The sequence below is a fragment of the Rhinolophus ferrumequinum genome, chromosome 11 (assembly GCF_004115265.2).
Source record: "Rhinolophus ferrumequinum isolate MPI-CBG mRhiFer1 chromosome 11, mRhiFer1_v1.p, whole genome shotgun sequence".
In the NCBI taxonomy this organism is placed as follows: domain Eukaryota; kingdom Metazoa; phylum Chordata; class Mammalia; order Chiroptera; family Rhinolophidae; genus Rhinolophus; species Rhinolophus ferrumequinum.
The window spans coordinates 14,264,574-14,285,533 of NC_046294.1; the positions used below are offsets into that span (position 1 = coordinate 14,264,574).

The window sequence follows — 20,960 nt, forward strand, 5'->3', positions numbered from 1 at the left end:
AAAAGTTTTTAAAGGACTAGCCTTTTTGTGAACTTTTTTCATTTCTTGCACTCTTAAATAGTGAAATAAGGTTTTAATCAGAATATAAAAATACAGTTAACATTCAAAAATCCATCAATGTAATCCATCATACCAACAGACTAAAGAAGAAAAATTACAAGATCATATCAACTGACAAAGGATTTGAGAAAATCCAACACTTATTCGTGATTAAAAAAAAAAAACTCTCAGCAAGTTAATAATAGAAGAGAATTACCTCAACTTGATTAAGAAAATCTACAAAAACTTCTATGGATAATATCACACTTAATGGTGAAAGCCTGGATACTTTCCCTCTAAGATCAGGAACAAAGCAAGAATGTCCACTTTCACTATTATTCAGAATAGTACTGGAAGTTCTAGTCACTGCAATAGGGCAAGAAAAAGAAATGAAAGTAATACAGATTAGAAAAAGAATCAATTAAACTATCCATAATTGCAGAAAACATGACTGTCTACATAGGAAATCCCAAGGCATCTGCAAATAAACTCCTAGAACTAATCATTGAGTTCAGTAAGATTGCAGGATACAAAATCAATGCACAAAAACCAGTCACATTTCTTTATAATAATCGTACAATGAACATACGGAAACCAAAATTAATACCATTTACAGTCACTCCAAAGAAGATGAAATCCTTAGATATACATTTAACAAAACAAATATAGAATATCCATACTGAAAATTACAGAATGCTGATGAAAGAATTTAAGGAAGACCCAGATAGATGGAGAGACATGCCAAGTTCGTGGATTGGAAAACAACATAGTAGAGATGTCATTTCTCGCCAAATTGGTATATTGGTTTAATGTAATTTCTATAAATATTCAGCAAGTTTTTTTTATAGACGAAGACAAGCTTATTCTAAATTTTATATTCTAGCTAAAACAATCTGGACAAAGAAGGGGCAAATGGAAAGAATCACTCTACCATATATTAAGGCTTACCATATTGCTAATGCAATCAAAACACTGATCTGGGGGGTGGGAGGAGGGAGGATAGACCCAGGTCAGTGGAACTGAAGAGGGACCCAGAAATAGACCTGCACAAATACAGTCAACTAATTTTTCATAGGGTTACCAAAGTAATTCGGTGGAGGAAGGATAGCCTTTCAACAATTGATTTTGGAGCAATGGACATCTATAGACCAAAACATAAACCTCACAGCTTATACAAAAATTAACTCAAAATGGGTCATAGACTTAAATTTGAATACAGAACTTTTAAAGATAACATAGGAACAGATCTTCAGGATATAGACATTCTTCAGGCAAAGAATTCTTAGACTTGACACCAAAACCACAGTCCATCAAAGGAAAAATTGATAAATTGGAACTCATCAAAACTAAGAACTTTGCAAAAGACTGAAGAAGATGAAAAGACAAGACTGCCGAGTGGGAGAAAATATTTGCAAACTATATCTGATAAAGAACCATTATCTAGAATATATAAAGAACTCTCAAAACTCAACAGAAAAAAAAAATCTAATTACAAAATGGGTAAAAAACATGAACAGACATTTCACTAAAGAGGATACAGATGGAAAATAAGCTTATGAAAGATGTTCAATATTATTAGCCATCAGGGAAATGTAAATTAAAGCTACAATAAATATCACTACTCACCTATTAGAATTATTAAATTAAAAAGTAGTGAAAACACCAAATGCTGCCAAGGATGTAGAGAAACGTGAACACTGCTGGTGGGAATGTATAATGGTACAGCCAGTCTGGAAAACACTTTGGCAGTTTCTTAAAAAATCTAAACGTGTAGTTACTATATGACCCAGTAATTGTAATCTTGGTCATTTATTCCAGAAAAATAAAAATTTATGTTTATAGAGCTTCATTCATAATAGCCAAAAGACTTGTAACAGCCCAGAGATCCTTCAACAGATGAATGGTTAAACTGTATGTCCATATATGTAATACCATTTAGCAATAAAATAAATTAATCATTGATATATGTAATAATTTAGATAAATCGCCAAGGAATTATGCTGAGTAACAAAAACCAATCCCAAACAGTTACATTCTGTGTGGTTCTATTTATATAAAACATTTGAAATGTAAAAATAGGGAGCAGCTGGTTAACTCAGTTGGTTAGAGTGCAGTGCTCTTAACAACAAGGTTGCCGGTTCGATCCCCACATGGGCCACTGTGAGCTGCGCCCTCCACAACTAGATTGAAACAACTATTTACTTGGAGCTGATGGGTCCTGGAAAAACACACTTAAAAATAAATAAAAGTTTTTTTAAAAAATGACAAAATATTAGAAATGGAGAACAGAGTAGTGGTTACCAGGGATTAAGGTTGGGGGGAAAGAGGAGAGAAATGGATGTGATTATAAAAGGGGCACACGAGGGATCCTTGCGATGGAACTATTCAAAATTTTTGACTGCTGGCAGATATAGTAACATACATGTAATAAAATTGTATCGAATGTTCACACATACATTATATAATCTATAATCATCTCAATAAAATCTATAATCATCTCAATAAATCTATAATCATCTCAATAAAACTCAATTAAAAGTAAATATAGATATGAATTGTTTTAGAAGTACGGAGAAAAACTGTCAATGTAAGGCTGAAAACAAGTCCTGGTAGAACTTGTTATCTTCTGATCAAATAAATGCTTTGTGTTTTGTCTAGCTGAATAGTTTCTAGAATTAAAAAAAAAGTTTAGACAAGTGAAAGCTTTTCATCTTTAAAATGCATTAAGAATGGTTAAAACTTTATAATTTAATGCCCAAATATGGACGAAAGAGCTGTGTCCTTGAAGAAGATTGTCATCTTTGCATATATTACTTACATATAGCACAGTTCTTAACCAAAGAAAATTACTGATTTCATATTGGAAAGTTGTAGTGTAAGAACTAAGTCAGGGTTTGGTACTGATGGAATCATTAGGCCTGAGATCATAAATAATAACAGTTTTCCACTTGCAGTTCATAACCGGTCTTTATTTCTTTTGGCAGCTGCTGGGCTGGCTGGCTGAGAAGCTACCGACTCTTCGTTCCACGCCCACAGACCTTATCCTGTGTGTCCCCCATCTCTACTCCTGCCTGGAGGATCGCAATGGGGACGTGCGAAAGAAGGCCCAAGATGCCTTGCCATTCTTCATGATGCATTTAGGATACGAGAAAATGGCCAAGGCTACAGGGAAACTAAAGGTGCTACTCCTTGTTGCTGCTACTGCTGTTGTTGAAAGCCATAGGAAAAATATTGAACATGAATTTATACAGGCAGAGCACCATATTATCTCCTAGGAGTTTCAATTTAAAATCCCAGTGAGGGCAAAAATACAATATGTAGCAATGTAGAACTAATAAAGAACCCGCTGACTGCAGGAGTGAAAATTATGGCCCTCTAGAATGGTAGCTAATTTATGACTGCATAATGTGTGTCTCTTCTCTTGTACTGGGTGCTGCCTCCCTTATTTCATTGGTACTTAAAACTAGGAAGCATAGTATGAGTGTCTCATTTATGTGGTCTTTCACTTCTGTTGTATTGTCTCCCTAGCCAACTTCTAAAGATCAGGTATTGGCCATGCTAGAAAAAGCCAAAGCTAATATGCCAGCCAAGCCTGCTGCACCTGCTAAAGCAACTTCCAAACCAGCAGGAGGGTCAGCTCCAGCCAAATTCCAGCCTGCCTCAGGTAACTATTTCGACGTGGTTAAAGGGGAAGGAAATAGCCCAAGGGAACTCTAAAAGAAATCAGCCTTCATTTTTTACCACATTTCCTCATGGCTTAGATCCCAAGCCCTCTCTCCGTCTATCCTTACCCTGCTTTCTCAAACATTTGCCAGGAACTGTGCTGAGGGTACAAAGACGATTGATTTGGTTTCCAAGTCCAAAATGGAGTTTTGGAGTAGCACATTGAAATACTCCAGAAAGCGAGTGTTCCAGCCTATTTTTAAGGTTTCCACAACTACTTTCTGTTATTGGATATTATAATTAGAGGAAGAATTGGGATTATCTAGCTTAATCCCCTTTATTAACAGATAGGGAAACCTAAAAGGTTAAGTGACTTGCCCAAGGCCAGAGAGGCAGCCAGAACGTGAACCAGCAGAGAACTCCACTTATTTCCAAATGAGTCTCTTTTTGCTGCACTTGGCCGTTTACTGATACATTGTAGTATTTTACTAATCATCTTGAAGGGAAAATTCTTGATTTCTTCCTCCCGATGTTAAAATTGCAGCATGTAAAATAAAAGTCTAAACCATAACCACTTCTGTTCTAGATTTACTGCCTAAACAAAATAATACTATTCAGCTTTGTGGGATAAAAATTGTTGATACTCTAAAGTTAGAAATTTTATGTGTATAAAACTGTTACTAGTATCAAAGTATATTTAACATTTATTGGAATCTTGCTATGTAGTGAATACTGAGTATCAAAGATAACAGGCACTTAAGGAAGTATCAACAGCAAAAAGGTTTTTTTTAACTGCTATTTAGAAAATAGTTTTAAAACTGCAGTTTAAATGTTGGTAAAGTAGATGTAGATATATTGAATTAATTTCTTGAGGTTATGCTTAAAGAGGGATTAGGAGAGGAAAAAAAATCTAACTGAAAACACTTTATAAATTGGTACATTTAAAACTGTAGGCTTTCTCATTATTATATATTTAACCTGCCCAGAATAAAATGATATTAGAGTTTATATTTATATAATACATGCTTTTTTTCTCAAAGCACCTGTTGAAGATTCTGTTTCTGGCACTGTGGAACCCAAGCCTGATCCAAAAAAGGCCAAAGCTCTAGGAATTTCCTCTAAAGCCAAGGTATGTTAACTCTGCATACTTAGATGTAGAATTACTTTTAAGTGTGTTTTATACACTGCATCATTCTACTAGAAAAGATCATATTATGTACGAAAGGACACTATTACTCTTGATATTATCGTCTTTTAAAGATTTATTTACACTTTAAATTTTTCTGTGGCTCATTTTTTTAATAAGGCCCCAAAACAGAGATATCCTGCTTTCAAGGGGTGCTGTCATGATTTCTGTCATGCAGATCTTTGGGGAAAATTTGTAGTAGTGAAGAGAGAAAGAAATCGTATGTAGCTCAGGAAGAAGAATCAATCAGGTAATGAACTTCCTTTAAGTTGGGCACAGTTAAGTCATCAGAAGGTGTTCCGATTCATCTGCAAGGACATACCTTCTGTCCCCACACCAAGGGGACTTATTTTGATGCATCACCAATCTGTTCAGCATCCAAGCAGAGTTGGACAATTTAAAGAAATATGTTCAAATACTCAACTTTAAATGTCCTGTGGGTATCTTTTCATTTAAGTTTTTGAATCACACCAATTTATCAGTTTGTATGTCAAGATTCAGAATTTGTCATTGTATTTAGAGTATTGATTACTTAATACTTACAAAAGGAAAATTGCAGAAGTAGGCAATAATAGTAAATGTAAACAAGAAAACCATTTCATTAACTGTGTGTAACTGATGAAAAAAATACCAGACTAGAAACTGTTTTATTACCCAGTACATTTATTATATGCTCATTATAGAATGAACGCTCTGTGGCCATTGGTCTAAATATTAGAATTGTTTGTTTTCCTTTCCTGCATGTGGGTCCTTTAAATCAGTGAGTTAATTTAAAGGGGTAATTATCTCCTGAACTGTCCAGTGAAGTTGTTCTTTTCCTGTCCTCATTCCAGATTTAACAAGTGTTTATTTTAGTATTTTGATCACAAGTGCTTTGAAGTATTTTTGACTCTTTTTTTTTTTTCAGTCTTTTGCAGTTTACAAAGCAGTTTCACATGAATGATTTCATGTTTGTTTTGACTGAGTGACTTCAGCGTTAGAAATAGAAAGAAATTCTGGCCAACTAGAAGTAGTGTACTCTTGCTACTTTTATAATTATAATGGTTCAACTAGTGAAATTCAAATATTACCTTAAATATATATGCTGACTATTCATTATTTTCTTTCCATCTGATAGAAAGATTCTAAATCTTGGATTATTTTTAAAAACTACTGTAGTAATTAAGTATTTAAAATGCTTTTAGCAACTTTCTCTAGAAACAGGTTCAAAGGGTCTCCAGTTATAGTCCTATGATGGAGATATATTTTAAATGGAGAGAAACAGAAAAGCTTTCTCAACTAAGTGTTGTAAAATGTGTGAATACCATTCAAAATGTCATGAGTATGGAAAGCTATAAATAGTGTTGAAGATTTCAAGAAAGAAAACTACCTCATAAACAAAAATAGTCTGTGACCCAGACCAATGATAGACAATAGAGTTTTATCAACTACATTACATGCCAGTCTGAGGACCAACCAACAGTTACGTAAGAATGTTATTAGAAACATTTCTAGAAAACCTGTACAGATACATAATACGTGCAAGTTTCTGGGGCTCATCTGTTTCCTTCATGTGGAATATAATGTCGAGAGGTGTCTCTGTTTGTGTAGTGCCCTTTACTGGGCAGCAACATCGTATTTCCAAGGAGCAGTAGCCTCGCTAACCAGTATTTCCTAAACCGTGGCTGTAGAGTGCACAAGGAAAGAAAGTGCCGAGCAAAACCAGCTTAAAGGACGATGAAGACAAATCCGGTCCTGTTTTTATTGTTGTTCCAAATGGAAAGGAGCAAAGAATGAAAGATGAAAAGGGATTAAAGGTAAGAAAGGAATAAGACTTCTCAGGAGTTTTTTGCTTGTTTGTTTTGTTTTATAATCAAGAATAATATTGCTGGGTGGCCAGATGGCTCATTTGGTTAGAACGGGAGCTCTGAACAACAGGGTTGCTGGTTCGATGCCCACATGGGCCAGTCATCTGCACCTTCCACAACTAGATTGAAGACAATAAGCTGCCGCTGAGCTTCCAGAGGGGTGGCTGGATGGTTCAGTTGGTTAGAGCGGGAGCTCTCAACAAGGTTGCCGGTTCAATTCCCATATGGGATGGTGGGCTGCGCCCCCTGCAACTAAAGATTGAAAATTGCGACTAGACTTGTAGCTGAGCTGCGCCCTCCACAGCTAGATTGAAGGACAACGACTTGGAGCTGATGGGCCCTGGAAAAACACACTGTTCCTCTATATCCCCCAGTAAAATTTACAAAAAAAAAAAAGAAAAAAGAATTTTGCTGTCTAAAATTCATATCATTGTGAAACATCTAATCATTAACTGAATCTTTATTGTTTATAAATTATTGTTTCTCTTGTTTCTCTAAGACTACTTTATGGGAAATAAACTGTAGAATAGAGCTGTTGCCTATTGTTCCTCCAAATGAAAATAGAACTTGTTGTTGTTTTAATTTTTAGAATGAAAGAATGGAAATTATTCATTGGTTTTTATCGACGACACATGTGGTAGGCTACTTTGTTAATCCTTCTTGTACCTGATACTTTAAAAGGTACAAGGTGACTATATATGGCTAGTTCAGTGATTTTTCTTTTGATGTTGCTTTGGTTTTATTAGTGTAACAAAATTTTTTTATATATATAGATTGTTTTTCACAAACATTAAAGAAGTACAAAAAGTGGAGAGTGTAGCATGAAAAGCATGTCTCCTATTCCAGTCTCCCTCCACAGGGAGGCTATTATTAACCATTTTTTGTGTGTGTGTTGGCATTACTCCAGAAGTAGTAGTATTCCATACCTGTATAATCATACGTATATAAACGTATATCCCTTCTTTTGGGCAAATGAGAACATGCCATACTTTTTGTTCTGTATTTTTCTTTTTTTAATAATATTTGAAATATCTTAAGAGAGAATTCCATATCTGTGTGCATATGTGCATTCATTTTTTTTTTTTTTTTTAAGATTTTATTGGGGAAGGGGGAACAGGACTTTATTGGGGAACAATGTGTACTTCCAGGATTTTTTTTTCCAAGTCAAGTTGTTGTCCTTTCAGTCTTAGTTGTGGAGGGTGCCGTTCAGCTTCAAGTTGTTTTACTTTCAGTCTTAGTTGTGGAGGGCACAGCTCAGCTCCAGGTCCAGTTGCCATTGCTAGTTGCAGGGGGCGCAGCCCATCATCCCTTGCGGGAGTCGAACTGGCAACCTTGTGGTTTAGAGGATGCACTCCAACTAACTGAGCCATCCGGGAGCTCAGCGGCAGCTCAGCTCAAGGTGCTGTGTTCAATCTTAGTTGCAGGAGGCAGAGCCCACCATCCCTTGCGGGACTCGAGGAAATGAACTGGCAACCTTGTGGTTGAGAGCCTGCACTCCAACCAACTGAGCCATCTGGGAGCTCAGCGGCAGCTCAGCTCAAGGTGCTGTGTTCAATGTTAGTTGCAGGGGGAAGAGCCCACCATTCCTTGTGGGACTCAAGTTGTTGAACCGGCAACCTTGTGGTTGAGAGCCCACTGGCCCATGTGGGAATCGAACCGGCAGCCTTCGGAGTTAGGAGCATGGAGCTCCAACAGCCTGAGCCACCGGGCCTGCCCCCTCATTCATTCATTCTTATATTGGTGCATCATATATATGTACCTTTCTTTATCCCCAACCCACTATGTTAAACATTTAGGTTGCTTCTAGTCTTTCATTATTATAAACTATACTGCCATAAGCATCTTTGAAGGTGTTCTTTATGTACATTTGTGAGTATATCCATATTAAACTCCTAGAATGGTATGTACATTTTAAATTTTTATAGATACTTCAAATATTCCTTTTACTGAAGTCAGACCAACAGGGTCCACCAAGTTACCCAATAATAAATAGAGCATTGATTTTTCTACTAAGAATTGCCAAAAATTCTATTCCTAGACGATTTTCAGAGTTAAGCTTCCAGAGATGTGAAAGCTTGAGAGTACATTTTCAGTCATATTTCATTACAAATTAATCTTGTTAAATTTAAAAATATCCTATTGATTCCTGAAGTTACTTTAAATAGAGTTCTCTACCTCATTCCAGTTGAACAACTTACAGCCCCTTTTCACTGGTTTTTCTTCAGGTGCTGAAGTGGAATTTTACTACTCCACGGGATGAATACATTGAGCAACTAAAGACTCAGATGTCTAGCTGTGTGGCTAAGTGGTTACAAGATGAGATGTTTCACTCAGACTTTCAGCATCATAACAAAGCCCTTGCTGTCATGGTTGATGTAAGTTTCCAGTAGATAAATATGCATGTGTCTCATCCACGTGGGAATACTGAACCCTAGGAAATAATCAGAAGTTTGCATTTGAGAAGGAACTGGAACCATGTTCTCTATTTTTGGAGTTGTCTTATTATTTGATAGAATAAATGACTGTGTGTTCATAATTTGAGGTCTTAAATGGAGGCTTAAAAATCTATCATTTTCTTTTTGAACTCTAATAAAATTTAAGAGATACTTGCCTAATAGAATTTAAATTTTTATGCAGTCTTACTTGTCGGGGTTTTGTCATGTTTTGTTTAAGCACTTGGAGAGTGAAAAAGAGGGTGTCATCGGTTGCCTGGATCTTATCTTGAAGTGGCTTACCCTGCGGTTTTTTGACACCAATACGAGCGTCCTAATGAAAGCCTTAGAATATTTAAAATTACTCTTCACCCTGCTAAGTGAAGAGGAGTATCACCTTACTGAGAACGAAGCATCTTCCTTCATCCCCTATCTCATCCTCAAGGTAATGTGCTTTTCTCACTCTGGAAGACTGCTCAAGTTTCCAGCTGACCTCAGTTCTTATACTTTTATTCCCTCTCCCTTTTCCATTTATTTTAGGATAATACCTTCCACCACTCGTTCCCATGCCCCTGTTATTTTTAAGATCTAGTGATTCATGTGGAGGGAGAACCTTTGCTATTCAGAAAATGCCTCACTGAATCATTATGTTAATTAGGTTGGAGAACCAAAGGATGTCATTCGTAAAGATGTCCGTGCCATCCTGAACCGGATGTGCCTTGTCTACCCAGCCAGCAAGATGTTCCCCTTCATCATGGAAGGAACCAAATCCAAAAACTCAAAACAGAGAGCAGGTGAAGCAACCATTTAAATTGAGGCGGGAGTCTGCAGCAGCAACCTCTAAAAGAAATAGTTTATAGATGAACAAGGAAATGTTTTCCGAGTCTTTGTGGTTAATTTTAACCTTCTGATCAGGACTGTGAGAGTGATGAGTTGCACGCTGGTGGAGCCACAGTATCAGGTGATACGGGCACCACTCAGTACCACCCTGGTGACAAAACCAAGTGCACAGGGGCCATCTGACTCACAGGCATCCCCTTCTCCCAGAAGCACTTGCTTTAACACCATCGTTTCCTTGTGTGTTTTATAAGAAGGGAAAATTCTAGGCAGAGCCGGAGTAGATTTTAGTCCTTAATTTATGCTAAGGGACATGTATCTAGTAAAGATAGATCTCTATGTCAAATGTGTATTGAGTCTCGTTAACCTAGCTTTTCTCCCCCGGCAGAGTGCCTGGAAGAACTGGGGTGTCTGGTCGAGTCCTATGGCATGAATGTTTGCCAACCAACCCCAGGGAAAGCTTTAAAGGAGATAGCAATTCACATAGGAGACCGTGACAACGCCGTGCGCAATGCTGCCCTCAACACCATCGTCACTGTGTACAATGTCCACGGGGATCAGGTGTTCAAACTGATTGGAACTGTAAGTGACTTTTCTCAGAACATCATCAGCAGGTAGTGAATTGACTTCAAGGTCAGTTCGGTGTCCGTTTTCATGCCATCTCAACGCTAGCTGAGTTTTTACCACTTTTTTTAAACTCAACCTATCAGTGTGTCCTAGAATCCTGATAAACCCTGAAGGATGTCTCTGATTATTGTAGGACAGTTAGGCTATGTTTTACTGGACATCGTTTTCTTTGCTGAGCATTCTACCCTTAGCAGTTTGCTTTTAGAATTGAGAGCTATTTTTTTTTTTTTTTGAGAGCTATTGTTGAATCAAGACATCTGAGCTCGTCTGAGATTTAAATTCTAAGTGCACTTAGTGTTTGGTGAACAAGTACTCACTTGTGTTTAATGTGATGCTGGTACCTGTCAGAGCAAGAGTCTCTAGGCATATTAGGTGCTGCGTCCAACTCCTTACTTCCTGCGAGCCAGTCATGGTGCGGCTGGACCTCAGTTCTTCACTCCAGCTACCTCTTAGCATCACACATATTTACACTGTGCTTACATAGTTTTACTTGTATTAGTCTAATGAAATCCTCACTACAGGCCAGTGAAGAAAATAAAGCAGATGAGAATTTTACAGATGACCGAAAGTGAAGCTTCTTACCCATTAGTCACACAGCAAAAATGAGGACGCTTCATTTAATTTTTGACCTTTTTATTTATAGTTATTAATAGCCTTTCCTTTTGTATCCTTCCCTTTTTTCATATGTTTTCTTATTATATAACAAGGCAGGTTTTAACAGTAGTTGATTTAAAAATGTAGATAGTGTTTTGAAATTAAATTTATCCTAACATAGTCAATTCTGTTTGCTTTGATATGAAAACGGATATTAATGCCTGAGTCCTCCACTTAATCAGGTTTTTTATTTTCTCATAATAGAGGGGTATGCTAATAATTGAATTTGGCCTCTTTTACAGCTTTCTGAGAAGGATATGAGCATGCTCGAGGAAAGAATTAAGCGGTCAGCAAAGAGGCCTGCTGCTGCACCAGTAAAACAGGTGGAAGAGAAACCTCAGCGCACACAGAGCATAAGCTCCAATGCCAACATGCTACGCAAGGGACCAGCGGAAGACATGTCCTCCAAGCTCAAGTATGTAGATGCAGACAGTCTGAGAGCATCTCTGTGGACTTTGCCTTGTGTGCTCAGAGCTTATGCTGTAACATAACTTTGCGTTCTTGTAGCCATTGTCATGCATGACAAAGTGGGTAAATGTCTTGTAACCAAATGTTTAATCCTTCAGTCTCATTGTCTATGTCTTTGTCTCAAAACCACTTCTAAATAGTCTTGTGCCTTCTTTCACTGCTTTTCCGTGGACAGAATTATGTATCGCACTTATAGGATGTAAGTACTGCCTGCTAATTTCTCATTAGCAGGGCTCTTATATCTTTCTAACTTCTGACTTGGATTCATCCCCTCTGGAGGGTGATTGGCTTAGAGTTTATAACCAGGATAGAGAGTGTCCATAAGTATCCCACGAATCCAGCCTTTCACGCAAATCCACTGGCTAGCAGAAGTGGCAACTCAATGCCGTGTGGCTAAAATATTGGTTACCCTTCTTCCTTATGTTATATATTTGGCCATGCTCAGGTTCCTTTTGTTTAGATAAGGCTAAGTAAAATGCATGCAACCCAGAATTAGCTTAGGGACTCAAAATACTACCTTTTAAGCAAGACAGCTCTGTTTTGGGTTGTATCATGAGTATATTTTGAGCAATTTGAATTTGGAAACCTTAAATACCTATTACTTGGATATAATTCTGGCCCTGACCTGACAAGAGTGAATATTCCTAAACAGAGGAGACTGTCCCTCAAAGTGTAAAAAGCACTGAGTACTGCGTGGAATGATGCTTGTGATTCGCAAAACTTAAACACTGAGTTATTTGGTAGCAAAGAACCAGCCAGTCCAGATTTTTCTTAAATTTTTGCCCAGAAGTAGAGCTTTAAGTCAATATAAGTTTGTACTTTACTAATTATTTCCTGCCCCATCTGGAATAGCAGTACAAGGTTTATTGGCTTTAGTGAACTAGAGAGAATACTTGTAATTTGGCAGGGGCTATAAATGGAAATTAAAGTTATTCGTGAACCAGCGTTGTGGCCCATTGAAGACACTTGTTAACCTCAAAGATTTAAATCCGTCAGGGGGGCTGAAACCAGAAGTTGAACATCTGTCTGGAACCTTTGGGGCAGCTGGCAGTGCTACTCCTGCCTTTTGGTGGAGTCTCTTTAGTTCAGCAGCCTCTTTTTTGCTCCCCTCAGCCAAGCTCGAAGCATGAGTGGGCATCCAGAGGCAGCCCAGATGGTGCGCCGAGAATTTCAGCTGGATCTAGATGAGATTGAGAATGACAATGGTACAGTCCGATGTGAAATGCCAGAACTTGTTCAGCACAAACTGGATGACATTTTTGAACCGGTCCTTATTCCTGAACCCAAGTAAGTTCACCTCTTTGATTTTGAGGATAAACAGTTCATGATCATGGAGTGCAAATGTGAAGAGACCTCTCTGTGCAATTAGAACTTTCTAGAACTGATTACTACCTAGATGATAGCAGTTCTTTACTAAGACCTGGATCTCGTGGGGAATTGCATAATTCCAGCTCCCTGGGCTATCTTGTAATAAAGATTGAATGTTTTCCCTTTGCTCTGCTCTCTAGGATCCGGGCTGTTTCTCCACACTTCGATGATATGCACAGTAATACAGCATCCACAATCAATTTCATTATCTCCCAAGTAGCCAGTGGTGACATCAACACAAGCATCCAAGCATTGACGCAGGTAATGAGGGTGTTACGCATGACAGTCCTTCCACTGGTGGATGTGAAAGCTGTAAGAGTGATGGTTGCACACTGGTCGCAGTGTTAACGGAGGCAGCCAGTGTTCAGTATCGCCCCAATGAGCAAAGTGCACAGGGCCCACTCAGGCGTCACTTGCCTCCCAGGATACAGCTCTACAGAGCCTTGCTCTTTATCATCATGTTCATTCACCAGAGGCTGGAAATAGAGCAGCGAGTAAGTAGGGACCACCTCCCAGGGAACTTACTTAGATTTTAGTGGACAGAGACAAATAAGTAAGCCAGAAAATATCAGATAATAGTAACTAAGTATAACTCAAATGAGGTGATTGGAAAGAGGAACTGAGTAGTTACTCAGGTTGGTGGTCAGGGGTTCAAGCAGAAGGAGTAGCTAATGTATAGAGGCTCTAGGATAAAAATGAGCTTGGCACGTAAAAGGAAACAATACAAGGCCCATGTGCCCCAATGGGCAGCGGGGAGAAGGGTATAGAATGAGACCAGATCATGTAGGGCTTTAAAAGCCCTAGAGTAAGTTGTTTGGATTGGATTTTAAGTGTGATGGGACACTAGTAGAGAATTTTAAGTAAAGAGCTACATGTTTTTAAAAAATCATTCTCTTCTTCCTCTGCTTCCCTTCCCTAATAGTCCAGTCCTAAAGCCTATAGGCGGGTAGAGCAAGATAAGCATCTACCTTGTGGCAAGGCACTGGGAGTGGGGCCACAGGGCCCAATGTGAGTCTCAGAGCCCCAGCCTTGTGAGGAGGGTGTTACACAGGAGGGGTGACGCAGAGGTGGAATCAGCCCGGGCGGGATGAAGAGGATGCCCATGCAGGCAGCCGGTCTGGCATGGTAGTGGGACCCAAGGCAAGGGGAGGAGGACATCCATGCGTGTCATGGGCCAGGGCAGTGAGCAGGTGGCTCAGAATGGGGAGTCAGAGCCGAAGCTGGAGAAGTCAGCATCTGCAAGCGAGCAGGGCTGCTGGCAGAGGTGAGAGGTTGGTTACATTCAAAGGGATTGGTTAAGGACAACAGGAGCTATCTCCTACTGTCAGAGGGAGGCAAGACAAGTATGGGAGCAACGCAGATAGAGGGAACTCTGGTATTGGACTAGAATTAGATGTGTCAGTATGAATTCATGGTTTTCAATATGTAGATATAGAAATAAATACCAATGTGGGTGTATGTATGTGGTATAAATGTATGTTACAGATAACATACATGTATTCCCTAGCTCTTCACTGAGAGGACCTGGGAACAGCAGTACCCCAGCAGCAAGGAGCACCCTCAAATCTTGTCTTCTATATACCATTTTCTACTAAAAGTAATGAGAGCTCCCTGGACAAGTGGTTGATTCCAGGGTTAAATCAGGAAAAATACCAGATGATCCTGAAACATCTTGTTGTGCCAGAGAGCAAGGATAGGCTCAGAGAACGACAGGGACATGTCAGAGGTATCCAGAAGCCAACTACAACACACTCGTGTGGATGGGGGACAGGTTCAGCATCAAAATAAATAAGATAGTGATAACCCTTCCATTTGTTGGGTTGTAAGTCATCACTATCTTATTTATTGGAAAATATGGAATAAATTTATTGGATTCAAGAAAATGTAATAAAATAGGAATCCACAAATCCATGCACATAAATTAAAAATTTGAATAGAAATGGGGTATTTATGTAGTTTCATAGTATCTCCCCACAAAATGCAAATGACAAATATACAAAAAGTAGCCAAAAAAATACAAAACACAGAGAGTAATTTGACAGTGCAGAAGCCTAGCAGACACCACCTTAATCTGGTGATCAAAATGAACATTAACAATGTGCCACCTGATAGGAGGATCCAGTGAGAATTCAGCATCACTTTGCTGATATTCCTAATGTCATCTAATCATGAGGAGATCAAACAAACCTTAATTAAGGGATATTTTATGAAGTGTCATGGTCAAGAAAATCAGGGAAAGGACTGAGGACTGGTCTAGACTGAAGAGAGACTAAGAGACACGACAAATGCACCTCATGATTCTAGACTGGCTTTAGCTGTAAATAACAGTCAGGGCCATTGGAGAAAATCGAATGGGGCCTGAGGATTAGATGGCAGTCATGTCAGTACTAATTTCCTGATTTTGATTGTTGTGATTGTGAAGGAGAATGTCCTTGTTATGAAGAACACACACTGAAGTATCGGGCGCAGGAAGCATCAGACTGACAGCTTACTCTCCAGTGACACGGGACAAAAAAAGTTCCTTTATTATGCTTCCAACATTTCTGTAATGTTTGAACTTTATTTTTATTGAGGAAAAAGCCACTCTGGCCACTTTGTAGAGACCGGATTATAGGCAGGGCAAGAGTGGATTCTGAGAGATCTGTCAGGAAGTTGTGGTTGAAATTCATATGAGAAATAATACCATGTGCAGTAGGATGATCGTGGTGGAGAGGACGTAGAGTGGTTTCAGGGTATCTTTTAGAGGTTGCGGCGGTCCACAGCACTTGGTGATAGATCCAGAGCAGCTCCTTAATTTTTGGCTTGAGCAGCTGGATGGTGCTTTGTACTGAGATGGAGAAGGCTGGGGGAAGGGCAGTCTTGAGAAGTTGGAAATCAATAGCTCTGTCTTTGCTTTGTTAAGTTTGAGTAGCCCACTGGACATCCCCATGAATCATGACAGACAGTTAGAAGTAGAAAGGCAGAATTGGGAATCCTAGCACAAGATTTTTGCTGTTGTTTAACAGTCTTCTCTTAACAGTTTTGATATGGGCGGGGCAATTAAGGGGATTCTGGAAAATAGTGACTTGAATGCATACCATCCCTTGTTGCCTGCCTGTATCAACTTCAGTCCAAACCCATCTGCCTTTTCTGAGCAGAGGAGCTGCTGGGTCAGGTAGGTAGCGCCTGAAGTATATATGCAAGCCTCAAGTCCATCTTAAGGCTTTTTCCCATATGCCTCTAAAGAGAGTCTGAGGTTCTATAGTGCAGAGCCCAGAGAACAGGATCAAAATCCTGGAGAGCGAGCTCTCCTCGTCTGTGGAGATCAGTAGGTCTCCTAAAGAAGGGGCAACAATGTCCTATGTGAGTGTTAATGGGAGGACCTGGTGTTCTCCCTAGCCCCAAAGAACTCCAGGGAGCTGGACAAAAAGGCCAAATTCACTATCTGAGACTGGCAAGTCTCTGGTGTTTGTACTTTCAGAGAACGAAGAGCAGAAATGGCTGCTCTTGGTGCTTTGCCATATGACTGACAGCTTGCCAAGTGGTATATCAAAAATCTACAAGGGCAGAAACTGCTATATTTCCCATTCTCAGATTGCCATTGTTGAGGGTTGTCAAAAGACGGACCCAAGAGTGAATTCTGGACAGATGAAGAATAATAACTTAACACACCTTATGGGACCCAGTAGCTGGGAGGAAAAGTAAAATAACCAGAACAGGAGTGTTATAGGAAAATAAAACTGCTGAAGGAGACAAGATGACCACAGGAGGAGGGGAATGAGGTGTAGAAAGAGTACTTAAGGTGAATTTATACACAAAGATTCTTCCAAGCAAAAAATCATAGTTGTAGAATGTTAAAATTGAGTAGATGGACTGACGGAGAGGAGGATCACTACAGAAACCAGATTAGTGGTCTGAATGACAAGGGTGACAAGACCATGCAGTAGGGAAAGGACACTCTTTTCAACAAATGATGCTGTTTATCCACATGCAGAAGAATGAAACTGGACCCTTACATACAAAAATTAACTCAGAATAGATCAAAGACATAAATGTAAGCACTAAAACTATAAAGCTCTCAGAAGAAAACTTGGGGGAAATCTTCATCATATTGAATTTGGTCGTGATTTGGATTGACACCAAAAGCACAGCCAACAACAACAACAAAATTGAATTGAACCTCATCAGAGTTACAGTTTTGTGCATCAAAGGACATTATTACAAGAGTGACAAGCCACTCTACATAATGAGAGAAAATACATGCAAATCATACATCTGATAACAGATTAATATTCAGAATACATAAAGAACTCCTACAATTCAAAGACAAGATAAACAAACCCAGTTCAAAAATGGGCAAAGGACTTGAATAGACATTTCTCCAAAGAAGATACACCAATGGCCAGAAAGCACGTGAAAAGACGTTCACCATTAGTTGTTTGGGAAATGCAGATCAAAACCACAGTGAGATACCTCTTCATACTCATTAGGATTTTTTTTTTAATGAGAAATAACAAGTGTTGGCGGGGATGTCGATAAACTAGAGCCTGTGTGCATTACTGGTGGGAATATAATATGGTGCAGCCACTGTGGAAACCAGTTCAGCTGTTCCTCAAAATATTAAACAGAATTACAGTAAGATCCCCAAACCACTCCTAGAAAGCAGAGACTCAAACAGATACTTGTGCACCAATGTTTATAGCAGCATTATTCACAGTAACCAAAAGGTAGAAACAATCCAAGTGTCCGTCAGCAGATAAATGGATAGACAAAACTGGGGGGGGGGGTGAGTGTGTGTGTGTGTGTGTGTGTGTGTGTGTGTGTGTGAAATGGAATATTGCCCAGCCATGAAGAGGAATGACATTCTAATACATGCGACAACATGGATGAACCTTGACAACATTCTAAGTAAAATAAATCAGGCACAAAGGGACAAATATTGTATGATTCAACTTACATGAGGTACCTAGGATAGTCAAATACATAGAGAAAAAAGAGAACAGAGGTTACTAGGGGTTGGGGGAAAGAGGAATAAAGAGTTATTTAATGGGTACAAAGTTTGTTTGGGATGATGAAAAAGTTCTGGAAATAGATAGTGATGATGGTTATGCAACATTGTAAATGTATTTAATGCCATTGGATTGTACACTTAAAAATGGTTAAAATGTTATAACGGCTATATACAATGTCAGAGAGGTAGTAGACTTGGGGCGGGTGATTATCACGTTGTGAGGGGTGTAAATGTCTAATTATGTTGTTTTGTACTAATATAAAAATTAGTACTGAAACTAATATAAAAATTTTTTTAAATGGTTAAAATTATAAATTTTATGTTATATATTATTTTACCATAATAAAAAAATTGAGAAAACCCTCAGCAACAAAATGTTAAGTACCTAGGAATAAATCAAGCAGTGTATATGTAAGACCTTTACAAAGACAATTACAAAGCTTTATTGAATGACATTAGAGAATTTCCAAATGAATGGAAGTATACTACCGTGTTTCCCTGAAAATAAGACCTAGCTGACCTTATATTAATTTTTGCTCCAAAAGACGCATTACAACTGATGGCCCGGCTTGGTCTTATTTTTGGGGAAACAGTAAGAGAATGATTGAGTAAATTTTGGTATGTGCATATGTGAACTATTGTGAGCCTTTAAAAATAAAACTACAGGCGTACCTCAGAGCTGTTGTGGGTTCAGTTCCAGACCACTGCAAGAAAGTGGGTATCAAAGCAAATTGTAATCTTTTTTGCTTGTAGAGGGTCTTCCCTTCAATTGTAAAACATGCAGCATCTGTGAAGTGCCATAAAACAAGATGTTCCCATATTCCTTTGACTTCAGGGATTTTCATAATTTTCTGTTGAGTTAGAAAAGCTAGATGCAGAGTATATACATATACTCTAATCTTCTTATAGAATAAGCAGTGCCCAAAGCCATGTATATGTGCATATATGATTGTGTATGATTCTGTGAACATGAAAGAATATATACCAAATTGTTAAATGTTAATAACTTTGGAAAAAGGTGGAAGCCGCCTCCCCCAAAAAAAGGTAGTATTTTTTATTTTATTTTATGGTGCCCGTGTTGAAACAGCATTGTTAAATAGTCCCAGTTATATAAAGTCGTATGTGCTTACGTATGGGGTCTACATGTATGGAGGTAAATGAAAGCACCATCACTGGCTTCCTCAACACCAGGGGGCACCATTTGCATTGTAATCTGTATAAATAGTGCCCCCAGTGTGGCAGCCCTGCGTGAAAGGATGGTCGCTGAAGACTGACATGATTGTCTCAGGGTGTTATTTATGTAATCATAAAGATCTTTTTACAGTAGTGAACAGGAAATACATGTTTTTCCCATAGTACCATTTTACCATTAGTAACAACCCGTGTACCAAAGCAGAAAGAACACTGGATGTGGATGTGGGAAACTTGAGTTTTGAATTTAGACTAAGTAGTCTGATCTTTCCGAGCCTCACTTTTCTCATCTGGTAAATAGAGATCTTACTCTCAGCCCTGTCCACCTCTCAGAGCTGTTGGAATGATCAAATGAGATAATGGGTATAAAAACACTCTTTAATAGACATTTAAACACAGGAATTATTATTCTCTGAACCAGACAGTGAGACTCTTAGAATAGGAGCTGCAACTAATTCGCCTAACAGTATCTTGCTCAGTAAGTATTCTTTGAATAATGGACTCTCTAAGGACTAGTTATTTATATGTAAAATGACTGGGGTGTTTTAAAGGTTAAGATATTGGAAATGCTTTGCTAATAAATAATACAGAGACACCTTGTAGTATCTTCCTGCTACTTAGAAGTATGAAGCTTGTAAAACACATCTTGGATTTTTGTTATCAGATCGACGAGGTCCTGAGACAGGAAGACAAAGCCGAGGCTATGTCTGGCCATATTGATCAGTTTCTGATAGCCACGTTCATGCAGCTAAGACTCGTCTACAACACACACATGGCAGATGAGAAATTGGACAAGGACGAGATCATCAAGTTGTACAGCTGTATCATTGGCAACATGATTTCGGTGAGGACACCTGCAGATTACGACCTTCTCTCCAGTGTCTCATCCCGCCCCAGTTCTAAAGCTTGAGTCAGTGTAGATGTCCCAGCGGTGTCCTATGTCACTTGTAGAAATTTACGTGCATGCTACTGACTACTTCCATTGGATGCTGGGCAACACTCCAGCTTACAGTTATTGTTAGGATAGAAAGCAGAATGCTTACATACAACCTAGAATTCTGCATCCTTCCAGTTTCTTCATTATGCATGGTGGGCCCTGGCTGGCTTTTCACATATAACTGCTTACATTAAAAATACTTCTGTCATAGGAAGGAAGCACACAAATTAATTATGGCTATTATTGGAGTTTTGGGGGAATGTGGTGATTTTTATTTTTTCCTAATCTGAATTTTTTAAAATACAATGTAATTGTTTACTAGAATCTTCCTTGCTCTGTGTATTGAGCTTCGTACCTCTCTAACACAATTATGACTGGACAGCTGTTCCAGATAGAGAGCCTCGCCCGGGAGGCCTCCACTGGAGTACTGAAAGACCTGATGCACGGCCTCATCACCTTGATGCTGGATTCTCGCATCGAAGATCTGGAGGAAGGACAACAGGTGATCCGCTCTGTGAACCTCTTGGTGGTGAAGGTTCTGGAGAAGTCAGACCAGACCAACATCCTGAGGTATATCTCTGCTCTCAGCACTACAGCCTAGAACTGCCTCTCTTTTGTCTGCCCATGGAAACCAGAAGGCACTAGATCAGTTGTAATTTTAGGTTTGCCTATTAAGTCGATTTACTACTGTTTTTTTCAAGAACCAAAGGTATTCCAACCT

The 20,960-nt window shown here is 38.8% G+C and overlaps 1 protein-coding gene and 1 non-coding gene across 6 annotated transcripts in view; both read left to right on the forward strand.

Moving 5' to 3' along the window:
* The window catches only part of CKAP5 (cytoskeleton associated protein 5), an 86,273-nt gene that overhangs the window by 59,105 nt on the left and 6,208 nt on the right, over window positions 1–20,960 (forward strand). For 3 of the 5 annotated variants that reach the window (XM_033119697.1, XM_033119700.1, XM_033119698.1), the window contains exons 25-38: window positions 3,024–3,218; window positions 3,568–3,703; window positions 4,743–4,831; window positions 6,559–6,684; window positions 8,961–9,110; window positions 9,409–9,612; window positions 9,826–9,961; window positions 10,393–10,586; window positions 11,528–11,700; window positions 11,929–11,952; window positions 12,867–13,040; window positions 13,262–13,382; window positions 19,967–20,146; window positions 20,622–20,809. In XM_033119697.1, the coding sequence (XP_032975588.1) occupies window positions 3,024–3,218; window positions 3,568–3,703; window positions 4,743–4,831; window positions 6,559–6,684; window positions 8,961–9,110; window positions 9,409–9,612; window positions 9,826–9,961; window positions 10,393–10,586; window positions 11,528–11,700; window positions 11,929–11,952; window positions 12,867–13,040; window positions 13,262–13,382; window positions 19,967–20,146; window positions 20,622–20,809 (2,090 nt within the window). The remainder of the gene's footprint in view (window positions 1–3,023; window positions 3,219–3,567; window positions 3,704–4,742; window positions 4,832–6,558; window positions 6,685–8,960; window positions 9,111–9,408; window positions 9,613–9,825; window positions 9,962–10,392; window positions 10,587–11,527; window positions 11,701–11,928; window positions 11,953–12,866; window positions 13,041–13,261; window positions 13,383–19,966; window positions 20,147–20,621; window positions 20,810–20,960) is intronic. The other 2 variants (XM_033119699.1, XM_033119701.1) reach the window with 1 other exon arrangement.
* LOC117031382 (small nucleolar RNA SNORD67) lies at window positions 10,086–10,196 on the forward strand. Its single transcript, XR_004424528.1, has one exon. It is a non-coding gene; the product is annotated as a small nucleolar RNA SNORD67 (small nucleolar RNA).